Source organism: Equus quagga, chromosome 15, assembly GCF_021613505.1.
Source record: "Equus quagga isolate Etosha38 chromosome 15, UCLA_HA_Equagga_1.0, whole genome shotgun sequence".
Classification (NCBI taxonomy): domain Eukaryota; kingdom Metazoa; phylum Chordata; class Mammalia; order Perissodactyla; family Equidae; genus Equus; species Equus quagga.
In genome coordinates, this window is record NC_060281.1 from 58,461,806 (window position 1) to 58,483,456 (window position 21,651).

Here is a 21,651-nt window from a genome sequence, read left to right on the forward strand (position 1 = left end):
ACTTCCTAAGACACACATATAATACAAAAAAATCACATAGTAATTTTTAAATGTGGTTTTGAGCTTCTAACACTACATCAAAACTGTGCTAGAGCCAAACTCCAATAGTCAGCTTTTCTTTCAAATCTTCCACAAATCAAGGAAACAGTCACCAAAACTGCCGTGGCCTTTTCTGCATTTTCCAACAGCCCCTGCCCTCTGTAATGGGACATTTTGGTAACATCCTGTCCCTTCAGTAATCCAGCTCTCAGGCGGCGCCCGTCTGACAGAGGAGCCCCAGCTTCTAATGCCGACTTGTCACACACTAACGTGTGCAACTCTGAAGGTTGTGGCAAAGTGTCACCTGGGGTGGCCACAGGATCTCACAGACGACAGACTGGAGAAAACCCAGCGTGTAAGGGCTCGTTGAAGGCATATCAGAAAATCCCTCGTGAAAACTGGATTATTTTGAAGTGGAAAACTCACTAGGGCGATGCCTCCTTCCCTAAACAAACCGAAACCAGGATGAGCCGGTGCTTACACTATCTCCTCCTCGCTGGCGGGTAGAAGCTGCAGAGATTTTTGTCCCATCAAGTGAGGCTTATCTGAAAAACCGAAGCATAGAAGTCCAACTTGTGATTTTGGGAAAGGGGAGAATTTTTTCCACTTTCCATTTAAGGTCCATAAAGTAGTTTGAATCCCAGAATCAAAAACGCTGTATCTAAAGTTACACTCTGCATAAGACAGCATATGTTCCAAGGCAGGTGTGGGCTGTGTGGCCCTGTCCTTTTCCTATGGCCCGTATACTTGGCCTGCTGCAAGTAAGACACAAGGAGGCAGTGATGTGGCAGAGTGCCCTCAGCACGCCAGCAACACGGTAACTAACAGCGTGATTTTCTGCAACTGTGATGACCATGTTCACATTGTGTGTTCAGAGTATTCCTATAAAGCCAAACGTCACTAAACTTTTAGAGGTGATGCCAAGTATAGGAAATAGCTACCAATCTTTGCTGAAAGTGTCATCCAAGGAAGAAAATACCACAATTAAAATGCTAACCTGGAATACACAATTTAAAACTGCAGCAGCAAGATAAAAAAGAATCTCTACTCAGTTTAAGAGCTTCCAGCTTAACTCCAGGTAAAAACATTACATTTAACAAAAGTCACATCACACATCCATGTGACAGGCAGAGTTTCACTTACTGGATAAAATAGAAACCCTCCTTCTATTACCAATATAAAACAATTAAAATTGTGGGCACATCTCTTCATATACCATGTCATGTTACTATCTGACTTTAAGATTTAATTAGTGTCAACTTTTTTTTAAAGCTCCAACCACCGCAGAGCCACAGGAATTCCCACAATAATTACAGTTAACACTAGAAATGGTCCTGTGAAACTGCAGACAAAAGACCTTATTGGTAAGGTGTCTGACACTTACAAGCCAGCACTGGGGAAGTGAGGGCTTCTAGACATGAAATGTGGTCTGGGTCTCTACAATCCTTCAACTCAACCCAGACAGAGCCAACATCTTCACTGGTTTAATTCTCAAAAAAAAATGTTATGACTTCCCCCTTTATTACTTCAAAATAATCCAGCAGTTCATCTTTTCCCACAGACTGCCTCTACCTATGTCCCACAGAATTAAGCAGGCCACTGCAGAAAAGGTACTGAAAGACTGCCCTCCTTGATGATGGGACATGTTTTTCAAAATTGGCGGAGCAGTTTAGGAGACAATGCCGGTTTGTCTCACGTGAGGAGAGGCCAGCACCCATATGCTCATCACTTCCCAAGTACTCAGACTTGTGACCCACCCCGAGGTGTGGGACACTGAGCTGTCAAAGAACGATTAAGATGACCCTTTATATCAACAAGGACTCCTTCGGGGGTTTAACATTCTTAACCAAGTCTTGAGGAGGTGGAGAGGACAGAACTCAACAAACAAACTCATGTGAGTCAGTATCTCAAGCATTTAAATCCACTTTCAGGAAGACAGTGACACGTAACCATTTCTATAACTATCCTGATGGGTTTACTATTTGTTTATCCAACTTTTACTGCTGAAATTCAGGTAATACTGGGGGGGTGGGGTGCACCTTGGGGAGCTAGGGCAGTGGTTAACTTCCTAAAGTTGTAACTGAGAATAGGAAACTCACGTCGAGGTACAGGTGATGACACAGGGACTGAGGAGATCTGTTGGCAATTAAATGTCTCTATTTTAGTGTATGGACTTTGTGACAATCATTTCTCAGCACGGGGCAGGGGGAGCCACGGACAGTACACAGCTGCATTCTAAGTGGCTAATACGATCATCAGTACAATCTGTGGTTGTACGATGAGAAACAAAGTCATTTGTATCTTTCCTCCTGACAGCACACTGTCCTCCCCCTTGCCACGCATACATAAACAAGGACTTCACCTGCAGAGAGAAATCAGAGATGACTATGATTGAGATAACTGGGCAGAAAGGAGGTTGTTTTAAGGTATTTTGAGAACCTACTACGTTTCCATTAAAAAATTGTTTTAAGCACAAACAACTCTCAAATAATGAAGTAGGGAGGGTAGACCAGATGTCATCATAAATAAACCTCATCATAAAGTGTCAAACCTCAAAAGGTGGGGGAGGGGCGGTGGCATGGTGAACGGAAGAATGAGTAACAAATCTACTTGCTTTGAAGAGCAAATACATAGTTTGGAAAATAACCTGGAGTAAAAAATACTTTGGAGGTTAAGATTTAAAATCCTCTTAATATTTCATATTTGAATGCCCTGGCAGACCTTATTTATGGTCCTAGACTGAGAGGCAATTACAGTAGATCCTATCACTGGGCGAGATGGGTATTTACTATACAAGGGTAATTACTTTTTTATAGAGAGAGTTTATCTCGTTAGATGTCATCATTTCAGCAACAGTAGGTCTGCACAAGGATTAGTTCATTATAATCTCCTTATCAATAGTCTGGGTATACTGCTCTTGGTGTAAGGAATGCGGCCTATAACCACAGGGCTGAACTTTCAAGACTGCTGCTTGGCCATGAATGTGGCATGGCTCCACCCATTCTGGAGCATCTCACCCTCACTCTGGTAGGGAGGCGGTTTTACCAATGTAGCTACTACTTCCTCTCTGTCGCCTACAATGCCATCCCAATGAACCCCCATAGTCAGAAACAACGGCTTTGATGAACTCCCGTCCTCCCAGGCTAGGAGCTCCTAGAAGTCAGGGGCTGTGTTTTACCGAGCTCTGAATTCTCAGCATCCAGCACAGAGCCTGGCACACAGTAAACGTGCAGTAAGTGTATGATAAAGAGGCATGGAGCTTCCAGAAATTCCCCCGTGCAGAAGGGGCTGATTCTCAGCATATAGCATGGAACACATTCAATCAGAAACTAAAAGCAAGGTTTAAAAAATGCCTTAGAATCAGAGAAAAAACTGTTTCAGGAACTTAGAAGTCACCAAAGATAGTTAATCAGAAGCCAGCAACTGTGCTTGAGGCCAAGTAAAATGAATCATGCACAGCAGATTCCAGTTGCAGGGGCCAAAGCCATGGAGAGGGGGAGGAGAGGGGAGCCACGGGCCCACTGGAACCAGACTCCTTGGGAGAAAGTAGACAGGAGCCTTCTTCTCCCCTTAGCACCCAGAGAACAGCAAGCAGCTGTACAGATTTTAGTTAGACGGAGTGCTCTTTTATCACTGTGTTTGTCTTTTGAAGTTGAATGAATTCTTTAACTAGATTTTGCACAGATAAAACTATACTGTGGGGCTGGCCTGGTGGCGCAGCAGTTAAGTTCGCCTGCTCCACTTTGGCAGCCCAGGGTTCGCCGGTTCAGATCCCGGGTGCGGACCAACGCATCGCTTGGCAAGCCATGCTGTGGTAGACGTCCCACATATAAAGCAGAGGAAGATGGGCATGATGTTAGCTCAGGGCCGGTCTTTCTCAGCAAAAAGAGGAGGACTGGTGGCAGATGTTAGCTCAGGGCTAATCTTCCTCAAAAAAAGAAAAAAAACTATATTGTATTAATTTTCAATGAAACGGTAATTATGAAAAGATAGGTTAAGATGAACCACGAAAGAAGAAAATGCCTTTATCCACCCAACACATTTAGTGGCCACCTACCATGAGGCTGGTAGTAGAAAAACTAGGACGAAAGCCTTGGTTCTTGCTCTCAAGAAGTTCCCTGTCCCCTGGGGGGTCCAGCTGTAAAGAAGAGTGTCAACTCCACCTAAGGGACGTGTGCACGTAAAGCAGGAGCACAGCCTGCTGACCCTGACTGATCTGGAAGAAGGCCCCTAAGTGCTGTTAGGCAGCAGGGGGTGGCCCGGGCAGCTGGAACCCCAAGCAGATGGCCCCTGGCCCCAGCAGCTGCTCTGCTAGTGTCCCCTTGATGGCCCAGTGCCCCAAATAAACATCCTTCAGTCTGAGACATGAAGGTGAAAAAGGACAGGAGTGTTCCAGGAACAAGTATTTTAAAAACAAATACAAAACTAGAAGTGTTGGGTGAGGAGGGGAAAAAACTGGGACGCTTGTGCACTGCTGGGGGGAATGTAAAGTGGTGCAGCTGCTAAGGAAAACAGTATGGAGGGTTCTCAAAAAATTAAAAATACAAGTAAGTACCAGAGGATCCAGCAATCCCACCCAAAAGAATTCAAAGCAGGATCTTGAAGAGAGATTTGTACACCCATATTCAGTGCAGCATTATTCACAACAGCCAAGAGGTGGAAGCACCCCAAACGTGCAGCAACAGACGAATGGATAAAGAAAATGTGGTGTATACACAAAATAGAATATTATGCAGCCTTAAAAAAAGGAAATCCTGTCACACGCTACACATGGATGAACCTCAAGGACATTATACTAAGTGAAATAAGCCAATCACAAAAGGGCAAATACTGCATGATTCCACTCATGAGGTATCTATAGTAGTCAAAATCACAGAGACGGAAAGGAGAATGGTGGCTGCCAAGGCCCGGCCCGGGGGAGGGGAAATTAGTGTTTAATATGCATAGAGTTTCAGCTTTGTAATATGAAGAAGTTCTAGAGATCTGTTGCACAATAATGTGAATACACTTAACATTTCTGGACTGTACCCTTTAAAATTAAAACAAAAACGAAGCCATGGTGAATCCTATTAAATGCAGCTGGGAGCGACCAGTTCTGATGAGGGCTGAAGCCCCAGATCAAGCTCCTGGGAGGTGCCCAGTGGCCCAGGTGCTGAGAGTCCCTTAGAGCCACAGGGCAGGAGCCAGCCTGCGGGCGAGTGGGAAGGGGAACAAGCAACTGCAGACCAACTCTCCAGGCGTGCAGCCTCAAAGGGAAGTGTGGACTGGCGTGGAAACAAGATTACGAAAAAAAACAGAACCTTGAGGAAAAGCTGGGCACATGCATTCCAGTTCCTTCACTTCTCTCAGCCTAGGGTTCCGTATCAGTAAAATGGGCGTCACTTCACAGTACTGACTGTGGCGACCAGCAACAGATGGACACGATGAACCTAGCACACTGCAGGGACGTGATAAATGGTGCCATCACTAGGAGAGATGAGGTTTATGGCTTCCAATTAGAGGCTGAGTCCTCCGAGGCGACGGCCAGGGCTGGGTGGGAATGGAGGCTGTGACTCAGAAGGCCAGTCTTTGAGGAATGCTGACACAGGACCAGAAGGCTGTCAACCAGACAGCAACAAGGAGGGAGCAGGAGGCAGGAGACACAGGCCCCCCACAGGAAGGGTTTTGTACGAACCTGGAGGAGGCTGCCTGTCACCCCCAGGCCTCAGGGCACTGAGGATGAGCACTCCCTACTCCAGAGATGTGGGGGAAGGCGGTGGCCCAGGAAGCAGAGCAGGTCTCCGGTTTCATGGAGGGCAAGGATGGGAAATCCTCTTTCAGGAGGTTGAGAATGTTGGAGAATTTGATGAAGACAGCTATGAATACTACAGGTGTGCTACTAAGTTGGGGGGCAGATGAGAAGGGGAAGGAAGCCAGCCCAACTGGGAAAAATTACAGGAAAAGGTTACAGGGCTTCAACAGAGGCTGCAGCTCAGGGTGACAATGAGGAAATGCAAGGAATCACACATCAAGGTTATTTCATCTCAACGACCAAGAGCCTAAGACACTGCAAAGGCTCCGCTGGTCTGAAGCTCATTCTGGCGACACTGAGCTCAGGAAACGAATAAATCTGGGTGAGGGGCCCTAGCAATTACCGATCAAGTTGTCTCCTGGATGTTGTCACATAAAGCGAAATTATTCACTCGTATTTTGAAAAGATGTTCTGCGCCATTCATCTACAGATGTATTCTCCAGTTTCTCCAGCTCGAAAAATCCCGTATCGTTCCATATTTGCACAAGCTCAAAATTCGCCTGACTCCTACCTACTTGCTTGACAATTTCTCCCTATTACCCCAACAAATCTTTTGTTTCTTTTTCAATCATTCTTTTTGGAAGACAAACACTAATGATGAAAGAAATGACAAAAATTCCTCCAACAACTCATTCATTCCCACACAAATGTTAATTAAGCACCTATTATATGTAAACGACTGGACTAGACAATGCAGAAGATTCTAAAGGAGAGGAGTAAAATGTCTGCCACAATGCTTTCCCAGTCTACCATCTAAAGTTGTATTGAATTTGTCCATCCATTCTGGATCTCTTCCATCAGATTTTACTTTCTCAGAGATTCCTCTAGGGAGTCAGCTCTCATCCCTCTAGTGTGGGTCTCCAGGCCACTCTGGTTAAGACTTCTCCACCCAAAACAAAAGCACCTTGGAGAATCTGACTTCCCAGTGTCTTTCTTCAAAAAGTTCCTGATAAACTAACTTAAAAATAGCCTTACCTCATTCGTAATTCAAAATGTGACTGACTTGTAAAAGGTGACATCTCAAATTAGGAGATAAAAGCAGTGCCTAGCTGCGGAAGACAGGACTCCGACTCTGAAACACAGGATGGCACTAGAGGAGTATTTGCGAAGACCAGTACCCTATTGCAGACGAGAGCAATACAAATGGGAACACAGAAGACAAGAAGGATTTCTAACAGGTGTTCAGCCTCCACTAGTAGGCAGCAACTAGAGCAACCATTTTAAAAAAAAGAATGTCCCCTGAATATGCAGGGTTTTTTTCCTTCTGCCTTTATACCAGTCAGTTGTAAAGTTCAAGAGGAGCAGAAACTGTAGTCAGAAAGATTCTTTTCTGACATTTGACCTAAGGAATCCAAATTCCTTTTAAATTATAAAGCTCCCAGTTAACAAAACACACTATCGTATATTCAAAACAGAGCAGGAACCATAAAATTAATGTAAATTAATATGAGGTTGTCTTATAAAACTGTTGTAAATCCCTTAAGGCAGAGACTAGACGGCCCTATTCATTCTAACCCCTGGTATGGAAGCATCAGTCGAGTGGGTGCCAGGAGGACCAAAGGTCAGTGACCTCTTCTGAAATGCTCCCTTTAGAAGTCAGCACATGACAGCTCAAACACGCAGGTTAGCGTGGTCCCTGGCAAGGATGACGTGAACATTCATGAAGTCTTCACATTTTGAAAAAGTCGCACTACCCTCTACCTTAAATAGGTAAGGGAATAAAGAAAAATAAATGCAAACAGCCAATTATGACCTGTGAAAACAGAACTTTCATGTTCTAAAACTGAAACAATGAGATACCAATTTCCACCTTCCCATCTGGCAGATATTTAAAACTAAATATTAAGAATAGGTAAATGGGCACTCACAATCTTCACAGCTTATTCAGACAGCAATTTGGTAACATCTATCAAAACCTTAAATCAATCAGAGCCCATGCACTTAGCTCTTGTTTACAAAGCAGGTCTCCAACTACCTCTCAAATGGTTCAGGAGAACACTGTACATGCATACGTATACACGTGCACGTAAAATACATACACACGAGGGGCGGACAGGAGAGAAGACGAGAAGGTAAATGAGACAAAATGCAAACAACTGGTGAATGGGGATAGAAAGTATACAGGTGTTTCTCGTATTGCTCTCGCAATTTCTCCATAAGTATGAAATCATATAAAAAAAATAAAAATCAAGTTTAAAACTTCAAAAGAAGTGAGGCAGAGATTTTGAAAAAGGCAAACACCAGAACAATTAATGCAGTATAATTCCACATCAAAGAGTATAAATACATAGAAAAAGTCTGAAATGACACTTGTCAAACTACTAATGTTCCCTCTTGGGAAGAAAATGGTATTCTGAGGGGAGGGGGTAATGGTAGTTTTCTATTTCACTCGATGTCTAAATTAGTTGCATAAAAATTCACAGTATTTATGTATTACTTGTGTTTAAGACAGAAGGTATGGTATTTCTGCCACTGTAACATCAATAACGTATTTTCATGTATGGGGGGGAAAACTCTCAATGTCTACAGCTGTGGTTCTCACCTAACGGATGTACCCAGACAGACGCCCCTTGTGGGAGTGTGGGTGTGCAGGTAGATGGGAACAAGAGACACGCAGATTTCTCAGGATGCCTGAGGCTGTTACTAGCATTTTAAGGGGAGGGCCAGGGATGCTAAAGCAGGGGAGTGTCCAGGTCCAAATGTAAAGCGCCCCCTGCTGAGAAACACTGACACTGAATCGTGATAGCAGGTATGTGACATATTCATGTAAGAAATAGCCACGAAATCTTTTTAGAAGAATGAAGTAGAGTTATTTGTGTAGATATGAAAACATATACAAAATGTATCATAAAATTAAAAAAAAACAAGTTGTAGAACCATATGACAAGTATGAGCCCACTAATATATTTAAAAGATGTGCATATTTATAGAATTTCTGGAAGGAAAAAACTGTTAGCATAGGTTATCTCTGGGGAATAGAAAGAGGAAGTGGGGTGTGGGGTGGGGGGCTTTTACTTTTCTTTGAGATGCTTTAATTATTTTATAATGTCTCTGCATTTAAAATTTTAAATTAAAATATTTATTTAAAACTCTGTCATTTAAAATTTTAAATTAAAATATTTATTTAAAACAAATTACAAACACCTGAAGACAATTTTAAATCAAGATAGGCTAAGGCTAAGTAATCTCAAGAGAGCAGAGGAACTAAAGATACCTAAGAATCTAAGACATACTATAAACAGAACTTAGTACTGTATTTTTATTTATTTCCCATCTTGCTTTATAAAAGCACAGACTCAGAATAACACAGTACAGGACGGCAGCTGTTAAACTCTGGCACATCAGAACCACCTGATGGCTCGTTAAACAGACTCTGGGCCCACCTGAGATTCCACTGCAGAAGGCGAGAGTATGGCCCGGGGATGCGCATTTCTAACAGGTCCAGATGCTGCTGCTGCTGCTGGTCTGGGCGGTACACTTTGAGAACCATTGGTATAGGAAAAAAATACCAAAAAATGTAGAAACAAAAGGAGAAAACTAAACAATCAAGGGCTCTGAAGTGGGCTCACTGGGTCAACGATGCTGCAAGTCCTACCCACCCTTGGGCACCCCACAAACTCTGGGAGTGCAGTGAGGAGGGAAGTCTCCCCACAGCAGCACAGTACAGAGCACGGCAGCCAGGCAGGGGCTCTGTGGAGCTCACACTGGCTCTTCCGGCTAGGACATATGACAGTGGAGAGCTGGCTGCGTTTATTCCCTAAGCTGCTTAGGCCAGTTGAACTTACTATCATACTTAATATATTTTTACATAAAATAGGAAATATGATTATAAAAGGCGAGCTGATGCTTCAGTGAAAAAAAACTACGTCTAATGCTTTGGAAAGGTTCTAAGGCTAAACGTAACTGTCAAATCAGATAAGTGAAAAATGGAAAGAATAAAAAATTCTAGGATTGTGCATTCAGATTTGTAAGTATCTAAGTTCTTGTTGCACTTTAAAGAAATCCAAACTGGAAATAGTAGATGATGCATTATGGCTGTGCTTCACACAAAATCGAACTCCAATCAATGGATCCATACTCAAGGAAAAGGGCTTGACTCTTCCAACAAGTGGGAAATGGAAGTACTCCTTTCTAAAGGCCTTGGCTCTACGTCAATGATTGGTAAGTAACTGCACATTTATGAGTGGTAAAAGAAAACGATTATGGTTTGTATGTTTTTAAAGACTCCGAGGGTTGACCAACTCTAACAGACTGCTGCTGTGGGACACAAACATCTCCTCTATGGGGCTTCGTGCCTAAAACTTTGTACTAGAATCTGAAGCACACCTGGGTTTGAGGAGCACTGAGCTCACCTCAAGGAAGGAAGGAAGGATTCTGTCTAGGTGGCCACATCATTCTGCCTGAGGTTACCGTTAAGTGCTTAGGGAGGGGTGGAGGCAAGTCCTACCTCTGCCTGCCTCAAAGCTTTACTCTGCCCACATTCAAGTTTAGCTTCTGCAATCTTTCTACGTGTCAGTAGGTTTGTTCCTTGTAAGATAATATGGGTGGAAGCATCTGGCATGGTACCTGCTGTACAGGAGGTGACAACAAATGTTTGTTGGTTTCAAATTTAAAAATTTTTTGACCAAACCCTCATAAACACTTTTAATCGACTGTTTGCTATAGCATGGCTTCAAATGTCCTCTTTTCAAGTGGACATTTCCTGTTGTGGCCCTGCTGAACAGCTCCTGTCTCTGGGCACTGTATCCTGACTTCTTAACCTTCCCTGAGGTCAGGTTATAATTGCTGCACCTAACAATAAATGGCCCTAGGGGGCCAGGGGCCTCTCCCTAGAGGAAAGCTTGTGGATTAGGCACTTCAGCTTCCCTGATAACCAGAGAAGGGAGACAGATGTCTGTTTCATACTTTCATAGAGAGGAATTTACACTACAGCTCCTCAGAAGCCACCAAGTTTTCCTCAACAATTTCTCCCAAGAAATTCCTTCGATTGAAACACTCGTGGGATGGCAGGTAGTGTTAACTGTGGTGTGTTAAGGTATTTATTTCCTCCTAAATCTGTTGGCTTTGACTTAATATCCAGCAGCCAACCCCACATGACAACACCGATAAGGTTTAGACCTCATTTTTTAAAAAAAGTTTGTTAATAATGATACCGAACCTCTTAATCTCAAATTCACGTGCCCAATGCTCAGTAAACCAATCACTGAGGTATAGGTGCTTGGAGACGGAGAAAGGTTTTATTTGAATGGCCAAAATGAGAGGGCGGGAGGAATGTCTTCTCTCAGACTGGCGTTAACAAGAGAAGAAAGCAGAGAGTTTTATTGCATGAAGGAGCCTGCACGTGTAATCTTTTACTCCAGAGAAGCCCCTGGGTAATTTGACTTCTGGGCATCCACAGGAGCTGGGGGCTGGTCACCCAGGGATGGCAACCTCCCTGAAGGCCGCCTCTTCTGCACAAGCTCACAAGTCCTCGAGACCTCTGAGTCACCCCTCAAGTTAAACAAGAAACCTTACTGAATATCTGTGGTAACCCTCAAGCACTGGTCTTCAACGGCATTTACTCAAATGTGAGACTTGTGAAATGACGATCAATTATGTATTTGAATTTAGGAAAGAACAAAGAAACAATAATGCAGTTTTTAAAAGCAATTGCTTCTTTTGTAGGATTAATTTGTTACACAATTAAAAGAGCAAGAAAACATTATCATTAACTTAATAAAGAAGGATAGGGAGAAGACAGTTGCATTGCTCAAAGTTTAAAATTTCTCTTATTTCTGAGTGAAGCAATATATTCATCTTTTAAACCTTTGTTTCATACTTAAAACAGTTAAAAACCGAATATACATATGGTGATTCTATAAAAGTAATCTTGTGTGTTAAAATTCTCCAGCAACAGTTATCCTTTTGGTTAACAGATATTTAAATATCTGTTGTGTCTGATGGCAAAAATATCCCTCACACACACGATGACTGTTTTGAACAGGAGATGGTTCATTTCCCATGACTCCATGAATATCTGCTTCAATTAGTTTTAGAAAAACAAATCAGTTTTCTTAAGTAGCTCCAAAATTAACGTGGAAAATAAACAAACAACTGCTTTACAAATGTCTGTGTGTGGACCAGCAAGCCAAGAGCCCCAGTCCCACATCTCCTCATCCGGGAGAGACAGCCCTGAGGGCGAGGCACAGGTTTCCTGGAATGCTTTCACACTTCTGGCCCATGTACTTGTTGTTTCGCTAACATGTCTTCCTTCCCAGTGAGCGTGACTGGAGACAGGGCTACAAAGGACTTCTTACAGCCCTGTGTCCAGTGAGCACAGTTCTACCGCACTCACTCCCTCCACTAATGCTTGCAGAGCCCTCACTCCACGCAGGCCCTACTCTGCACACAGATTTAGCCCTGGCAAAACAAAATCCCTTCTGGGCGCTCACGCTCCAGGGGAAGCAACAACAAGAGCACCTTTCTACAAAGGAAAGGTGGAGGGAAGCAAGCACCTCGTCACCTAAGTGTCTGTCAGTGGCCGAGTTGTCTACGACACCACCAGTTCTTGCTATCGCGTTTCCTTCATAAAGGACACCCCAAGAGGAGGCTCCCGTGCGAGGATGCGCTGGTTCCTTTCCTTCTTGAATTCAAGCCTGATTCAGGTCATGGCCACAGCCGAGGTCATTCACCACTGTCCCAAAAACATCCCTGGGCGGCTTCTCCTCTTCCTCCCGGCCAAGTGGAGAGGATATTCTCAAGAGTGTACAGGACTCGGGGCCAGGAGAAAAAGGCGGCCAAAAAGGCCTCAGAAACACACTGTCACTCCCACCCTACTCTACCCAACTCCACACAAGATAAAGTTATTGAAGGTTTTATGCTTATATGTCCCCTGCAGTTTTAACCAAAGCCATCCTTATGGACATTCATAAATCTCTGAAATGAGAAGAGTAACAAAAAAGGAAGTTACCAACTCCTTATTTAAATACAAGCCATCACCCTTCTTATATACAAAATTGAAGGATTTTGCTGAGGGCAGCCCACCCTGCATAACTGTGGAAAAAGCAGAATGCAGAAACTTAAAGGTCAAAAAGTTTTCAAAGAGCTAGTCCTCACAGCCCAGCAGCAGAAGCTCGGCCTTCTCTATTTCGGTGGCCCGGTTCAGGCATGGAACCACACCACTCGTCTGTCAGCTGCCATGCTGTGGCGGTGGCTCACACAGAAGAATCAGAAGGACCTACAACTAGAATATACAACTATGTACTGGGGCTTTGAGGATGGGAGAAAAAAGAGGAAGACTGGCAACAGATGTTAGCTCAGTGTGAAACTTTCCCAGCAAAACACAAAAACTCAGCTTATAAAAAAATAGTTTTGAAAAATCAAGGGTTCACCCCAATAAAAATGCACATACATACAACTTTTCTGGACAGAGAGGAACCACAGATCTTCTGAAGCCTTCTGCATCCCCCTATCCCCCCAAAAAAGTACTGCCCCAGTACTGTGACCTCCCAGAGCAGGTTAGCTACCTTTTTCTGTAAAGAGCCACACTGTCCATTTTTTCAGCTTTGGAGGCTATACAGTCTCTGTCCCAGTGATTCAGTTCTGTCCCTGTAGCTGGAAAACAGCCACAGACCATGAGTGAATGAATAAATGTGGCTATGTTTCAATAAAACTTTACTTATGGACACAGAAATTTGAATTTCTTATATTTACACGTGTCATGAAATAATATTTCTCTTGATTTTTCCCAAATATTAGAAAATGTAAAAACCATCCTTAACTTGTAAACTGTACAAAACCACATGGTGGGCTAGGTTTGGCCCACGGGCTGCAGTTTGCCAACTCCTGCCCCAGAGCCAGCACGGGCCCAGTCCTTGCTTGCAGACCCAGAGCCCAGCACAGTGCCTGGCCCTAATTAATCAATAAAGAAGCAGATGTGTATTTGTCTAGTGGAGGCAGCAAGCAATGGTGAGAGGAACACGGGAGAAAGAACTGAGAAACGTGTTCTGATCCCATCTCTGCCTTCAGTTCTGTCTGAACACCACAATCTCTCTAGACTTGATTTCGCTATCTGTAAAGTAGACCATCCTATTAGATGATGTATAAAGTCTCTTCGACCTCTGAACCTCTATGATCCTTCATTTACAACGAGGTAAGAAAACTGTATCCGTGAGCAGGCCAACAAGACAAGAAATCAACTCTGCAGTAAAAAGGCTCACTCAAGTTCCTGGTGAAGGTGGAACTTGTGCCACAGGGAAGAGGAGCAGCATTTGGGTAAAGTGTGTATCTGAAAAACACCAGCAGGATGGCAACTTACTGTCCAAACGGAAGCCCAGATTTCAGCTCATATCGCTCCTCATTGCTACACCAGGGCCTAAGCCAAACTTGTTGGATGCACCACAGCAAGACAGTTGGAGCAGTGTCTTAGATGAACATTTCCCTTCAGAGGAAAACAGCTCCCCCAAACCAAACATCGTCTTATTTTGTTTTCTATTATTCTGCTAAGCATTTAGCTGAGAGAGACATACACAGGCAAAGGGACAACTACTGCACTGCAATGCAGAGGGCAAGGAGAGTGTAAGAGACAAAAGGACCCAGGAGCAGGTGGCCCTGAACTGGAAGGAGAATCAGAGTTCACGAGGTGAACGAGGAACAGAGAGAGCAGCAGGAGCACTGACACGGAGAGGCGCAGCTAGAGAGGTAGGTGAGGGCTGAGCAGACCCAGGAGCAGACCTGCTAACGAAGGCAACCGTGCTACAATCAGATGGGCAGTTGGGGTCCCCTCTCCTGTCCAAGAATTACAGAAAATGGATGGGAACCGTCAAAGGCAAGAAGCAGGAAGACCAATTAGAAAGCTATGGTAGGTAAGAGGGACCAGGTCGTAAAGTGAGGTAAAGCTAGTGGGCTTACATTAGAGAAGCATGTATAGAAGTCTATAAAAATCGCTGGCTAGCTAGGCATGGGAAAGGGAAGGGAAGGAAACTGTCTATGCTCATAAACAAGCATGCTGTCTTAGGAGCTGGGGAGGCCATGGTACAAAGAAACAAACCAAAGTCCCAAAGCCTCTCCATTGAAACGCATTTCCGGTAATTTAAATGGTCAGCAAAATGAGGATCAGGACTTCTAATCTATAGTGGTCACACTTAGAAAATTGAGATGGGCTCTCAACATAAGACTCACTATCTGAGAGACGTATAAAAGTAGGGGGCTTCAGAAAGAAATCTGCGGTAAAAAAATACCAACCAGAACCTATTTAGAGTAAGATGCTGTTTAAAGCAAGTCAATGTGGTGGTACAGTTTGCAGATGGGAAATCAGAGATAGCTAGTGCTGATTTAAGGCATAAATGCCAAAGGCTTCAAGTGAAGAGAGGAGAAGCTGGCAAAATCTCTCAAAGGTTCCAGTAGACCTGTCAGAAGCAGAATCTACAGAACTCTCCAGGATTATGACAGCCTGCTCTCTGGAGCAGCAGCAACGTGCTGAGAAGCAGCACCTACTCCCACCCGCCAAGGTAATGACCAGGCATGGGTAACAGCTGTGGCAATCAACAGACACACTGCCCACCGAGCAGCTGACCTGGACACTCACCTTTTCCATTAACGGCTAGTCCTGTGGCCATGGCCGCGGTCACGGGGCCAGACACCTGAGGCGCTAGTGAGTGTATTCGGGGCCTGCTCCCCATTCTAGCTCGCTCTGCACCAGGGCCCAATAAAGCTCCAACCGGCTTTTCAGCTGCCACTTCTGGTGCCACCGTGTCCTCATGACCCTGCTCGACGGGCTCCAGTTTCTCAGGGCTCTCATTCTGAAAGCCGTCCACTGCGGTCCTGCTCTTAATGGGGCTCTTAGGCACAAGTATCTTTATACCTGATTTTGCTAGGTCCATATTCTTCCGGTTTGAGAGAGATGGAGCTGTGTTTTTCCTGAACTTCTGGCTGGCAGAAAATAACTGACTGTTTTTCGACTCGTGGTCTTTGCCAATTACTAGTGATTTCGGAGAGGTCTTAGAAAAGTTGCTGTTGGTAGATCTGGAAATCTGTTTCCTAGCGTTGTTTGGAGAGGTCCTATTTGTTCTGGTTAATGTGCTTTCTTTCTGCTTTTCAGTGTGGCGTCTGTTAAAGTCATGAATATATTCCTCACAGTTCACAAGATGCTGCTCTGGTTCCCAAGTGTCATCCTCGCTGTCATAGCCTTTCCATCGAACCAAATACTCTGTCTTCCCTTTTTTGTTTTTCCTTTTGTCAACAATCCTTTCAACCTGTTTATAAAAGAAAAGAAAAAAGTATAAACATATTATCTGAAAAAAAGTGCAAGTTTAATAAATGAAACATCAAAAATAATAAAAAACATGGGGCTGGCCTCATGGCTCAGTGCTTAGGTTTGGCGCATGCCAACTGGGTGGCCTGAGTTAGCTTCCCAGGTGCGGACCTACACCATTCATTAGTGGCGATGCTGTGGTGGCCACACACATACAAAATAGACGCACAGGGTGAATCTCCTTCAAGCAAAAAGACGAAGATTGGCAACAGATGTTAGTTCAGGGTGACTCTTCCTCAGCAAACAAATAAATGAATAAATACTAAAAACCACCATAGATAATGAAAATGGTCTTTTCTCCAAGCCCAATCATCTGAAAACAGAATAGTAACAGAACATTTGGGATTTTAGCAATTTCCTTAAAATTAGGTCAAACAAAAAGCTAAAATTTCATGCTCAGAATATATGGATGTGCATTACGTAGCTTATTTTTCTGTGATTCAAAGGGGGATCTTTCTTTTACTTTTACATTGAACCCTGACCACCTGAGTTGGTTTTCACAGTCAGAACTGGAACAGTACTAGTCACCCACAGCCTTCTACCTGGTCATCCTTAGGTGACCAACAGCAGGGACCAAACAATAGTGCACTTGTGGTAAATGCCACACGCTATGAAGGGCTAAGAGCCTTCTGGGTTGTGGGACTGGCTCACCGAGGAAACGTGGTTGGTATTGCCAAGTATCAGAAGCACTCCATTAAAATTAAAACGGTGAGCAGAGAATGTAAAGCTTTATGGGTAATAAAATGGTCTAGAATGGCAAAGCTATTTACCTTCAAGTGTTGGTTTTAACTAATTTTATGCTAACATCTTTAAAGGAAGATGCTGTTAATCTTTGTATTTGATGATCAATACATACTGTATCAAATTTATAAATTCATACAAGCTTGCCATGAAACATACTGTTATTATTGTGACAAATTCTACTATCTTAACATCCTAAGTATAAATGGGAGATGCTCTATGGCTCGCATGAACAAAATATATTTGACATAATGCCCCTGTGTTATTGGAGAAATATTTAGAATCTGTTGTCACCTCTCCAGTGAACCATCAGCTCGCTTCCCAGGGCAACATGCACCCCTGTACCTTGTAGGTAGAGGCCTACAGCCACAGCAGCTCTTTAATTAAGGACGCAAAAGTCAAAGCCCATCAATTATCAAGAACATTAATAAATTTCTGGCAAAGTTACACGTTAGACCAGATGACATAACGATGTACTTAGTTCTCCAACATTCCAAAATAACAGGCTAACTGAGTACAACTATAGACATTTTTGGAGAATGGGAGACTACCCCACCCCATCATTTCCCCTACTCTCAAAGAAACCCCCAAACTCTCCAATATATATACCCGAAATACAGAGAATGGAAGCCCTTAACTGAAGAAAAGTCTAAAATTAAATACACATTATTGTTTTCACGCAAAAAGGATTAAGGGTAAAGAAAGGCCTTGCTTCAGCAGAAGGTAGATTTCATGCCAAACAAAACGTGGGATCCGCAGGTGTGCGTCCTCACAGTGCACAACAGAGCAGGCCGAGCTTGGACAGTGATGTTTCTTTCCCCTGCTCCCTTGCTTGTGAAGAGTTATTTAGAAGGGCACATTTCAATGTAGTAAAAGATGTATTTCTAGAAAATTCCACGCCAATCAATTTCATGGCAGAAATAACTTAAAAGTTTTAAATACAAGGGGTAAAGAGATTGTCTCAAGAGAAAATTATGTTTAATACTTATTTTCTTTTTAAATCAATTTTTATTCCAGAAGCAGAAAGTACCCTAAGCCAGAGCACCCCATTTTCCTTAAAGCTGAAGCAGGGGTCTGGTGAAGCAGGATGAGTTTCTTTCCCCTCCTCTCCTTGTACTTTCCCTTCCAGGGCCGATACCCGACGGGAACCTTCATCTGCCAGTTCCCCACCAGTGCTCTCAGGAAACCAAGAGGCGGCCTAAGAGGACAAGCTCAGCAGGTGTGGTGGTGCACGTGCTGTGTTTTACGTATACTCAGCGGCCAGACCCTGTTTAGACACTGAAAGAAGGCAGTGATGAGGGACACATCAGACTATGGCTTGGCAAACTTTATGGAAAGGGCCACACAGGCCAGATGGTCTCCCCACCAATCAACTCTGCCACTAAGGCACAAAAGCATCCACAAACAACGTGTAAATGAGGTGGCGTTAAAAACAAAACAACTCTATGGATACTAAAATTAGAATTCTGTAATTTTCATGTGTCATAAAATATTATACTTCTGATATTTTTCAACTATTTAAAAATGTCAAACCTTTCTTCAAGTTGACCTGCAGGTCACAGTTTGCTAACCCCTGCATTAGACTATGAAGGAGCGGTAGGATTCAGGATGCAGACACACTGCCCTTCTAATTCTCGTGGGGGACATGGTTTGCAAGTCGACAAGACACATATGGCTGACAGGGAGACACCAAGCATGCCCTAGAAGCGGCAGGTGTACAAGAGTCACACCAGGCATTAGACACAGGGTGGGGAGGTTGAGGCCAACCACCACCATAGGCTTCTAATACCAACTTCAGACTAGACTGGGGACATGAGGGTCTCCCATTCCTCCCAATCAAGGACAAATGTCCTTCCCCCTTTGAAAGCTTAAAAGTCAAGTCCTGTTGATTCCCTATTCTGAGTGGCTAAAATAATCTCCCACAAAAAGGCATCACTAGGATTCAACAACATTTTACTGGAATATTACCTAAAATTATTTCCAGAGCACTTTTTTGGTGGTGAGGGAGGAAAACCTTGATCACAAGACAAACTCCAAAAAAGATCCCTCATCAGTTTTTCAGTCCCTTTGCCTTGGGTTCTCCCTCTCACGGCCAATGTAACTACTTCTGAAAACTAGTATCAATGAATTGTCCTTCTCAAAGTATAGGCAGGTATCCACTTCTAGTTACAGAATTTTAATGCAAAGAATTTTACATAAAACGAACTCTTCATTGAAGTACAGAATTGCAAACAAGTTCTATGAAGGTTTTAAAAAACCAAGACAAAATGAAGGCAGAAAGGCACGAAAATCTCATTCAGATTACCTAGATACTGTTTTGCAGGGTTACTCACAATCACATGTGAAGTAAAATTCCAGCAAATCCACATCATAATAACCATCTTTGACTACTAGTGCCATAATAAATCAACCAAAGTTCTTTTTGTTAGGATTTTTTTTTTTTGAGGAAGATTAGCCCTGAGCTAACATCTGCTGCCAATCCTCCTCTTTTTTTAGCTGAGGAAGACTGGCCCTGAGCTAACATCCGTGCCCATCTTCCTCTACTTTATATGTGGGACGCCTACCACAGCATGGCTTGCCGAGGGGTGCCAAGTCCACACCCGGGATCCGAACCAGCAAACCCCGGGCCGCCAAAGTGGAACATGCGCACTTAACTGCTGCGCCACCAGGCGGGCCCAGGATTTCTTTTTAAAACTCAATCTAAAAAGTCAAAATGTGAAACAAGTAAAATCAGGCTTTCCTTAAGATTACCAAGTCCCCTGATGGTTTGCAGAGTGGTGAAATTAATCAACAAGGATCATTCCCAACACCTAGCCCACTGCACCCACCTCAGAGCACACCCCGATGTCCCTAGGCCCAGAAACGTGCTGAAACGTGCTATAGGGTTGCAGAAGACAGAAAGAAAAGGATGGACAGAAGATTCACTAACACATGAACCAAAATCTACGGAGAAACAGAAACTGGCTAAGGAGCTCAGTAAGAGAAGGGAGAAAGAGTAACCGCCATTGGTGCAGTTAAAATATCAAATAGCCCGAGACATAACATCAGGGCAAGGCACGCAAACACATCGGCTTACAAGAAAAAGACCAAAGTTGCAAAACAATCACAGTCGGGTAAGTTTGGCCCATTGAATCACCATCAGTAACTGTGTCAGCAGCCACGCGGCTGCTAACACTTGCTCTGATTCCTCCCAGAACAGTGGGAGTAGGCTGTCAGGATAACTTTGAAACCACAGCAATGCTGAAAGCTTTTCTCAAGTTTGGGTCTTGCACCAATGGCTGGATAATCTGGAACAACAGATCATCACTATGGAAAAAAGGAATAAACAAAAACCCTGCAGAATTCTGGTGAGCCTTTGAAAGGCAACGGCTCTTTAGAGGAGGAAGACACGTTTTTCACTAGCCGTGTGAAAGTTGTGTTTACTATTAAGAAGAGGAAGAAGTTGCCTTAATTACTGAGAACACTTATTAACTATTATAAACAGAGGGAGAGAGTTCCACTGCAAGAAAGAGAGGAATGATATAAACATAACTATTTGACACTAAAAAGAAACCAACAACCCACAGAAACCGAGCAGACTGGATCCCTGAAAGAAGGGAACCCAACGGCTTCTGCACTCCCCAGGCTGCTGCTGGCAGAACTCCAGGAGAAAGCACAGTCTTACAGGCTTCAGATGTCACAGCGAAGAGCTGGGAGTGGACAGAATGGCTAGAAATCTGGGAAGGAGACCACAGACAGGGGGGGTCTCAGAGAGCGGGGAGCCCTTAAAACAACATATCAATCTCTTCAAACCCTGGGCAGACTCCTGAACTACGCCAAGCCAGTGGAAGGCAACAGTTGGGGTGTTGGGGCACCTAAGACCACCCCCAGTTAGATGATCATTAGCAGGACTCACAGGACTCAGCACACAGTCTCACTCACAGCTACGATTTATTACAGTGGAAGGATATGAAGCAATATCAGCGAAGGGAACAGGTGTGTGTGGTAAAGCCCAGGGGAATCCAAGCACCAACTTGCAAGGGTGCGCTCCCAGCAGTCACAGGACGGGCCACCTCCTCCAGCAACAAGCTGACCCAACACGTGCAAAATACTGACTACAAAGGAGCTCATTAGAGACTCAGTGCCTGGGATTTTTACTGGGGCCTGGTCACACAGGCACCCTCTGCCTAGCATGTATCAAAATTCCAGATTCTTGGAAGGAAAGTAGATGCTCTGCATAAACTATACCAATGAACGTCACTGTCAAACTTAAACCAAGATAAGGAAAACACAAACCAGCTGGGGGCGGGAGGATGGGAGAAGACATTACACACAGGGCCACAATAATGGAGACCAGTAGAGAAGGGAAATACATCTTTGAAGCACTGAAGGAAACGACTGTCAACTCAGAATTCTATATCTAGGAAAAAAAACACTTCAGAAGCAAGGGTAGAGTTGTATTTCTAGGATTTTTTTTTTTTTTTTAAAGATTTTATTCTTTCCTTTTTCTTCCCAAAGCCCCCCGGTACATAGTTGTATATTCTTCGTTGTGGGTCCTTCTAGTTGTGGCATGTGAGACGCTGCCTCAGCGTGGTCTGATGAGCAGTGCCATGTCCGCGCCCAGGATTCGAACCAACGAAACACTGGGCCGCCTGCAGCGGAGTGCGCGAACTTAACCACTCGGCCACAGGGCCAGCCCCAGTATTTCTAGGATTTTAAAAGAGCTCTGAAGACACACTCCCCAACTAAGCAGGCAAAGCAGGTGAAAACTACTAAAAAAAACCCCTAAAGTCTCTGAAATTGTCCTAAG

General features: G+C 43.8%; 1 protein-coding gene across 2 annotated transcripts in view; it reads right to left on the reverse strand.

Moving 5' to 3' along the window:
- The window catches only part of CDYL (chromodomain Y like), a 194,927-nt gene that overhangs the window by 67,115 nt on the left and 106,161 nt on the right, over positions 1-21,651 (reverse strand). Inside the window, exon 2 of one of the 2 annotated variants that reach the window (XM_046640315.1) lies at positions 15,672-16,062. In XM_046640315.1, coding sequence (XP_046496271.1) covers positions 15,672-16,062 — 391 coding nt within the window. Of the gene's footprint in view, positions 1-15,395; positions 16,063-21,651 lie in introns of both variants that reach the window. The other variant, XM_046640314.1, reaches the window with a different exon arrangement.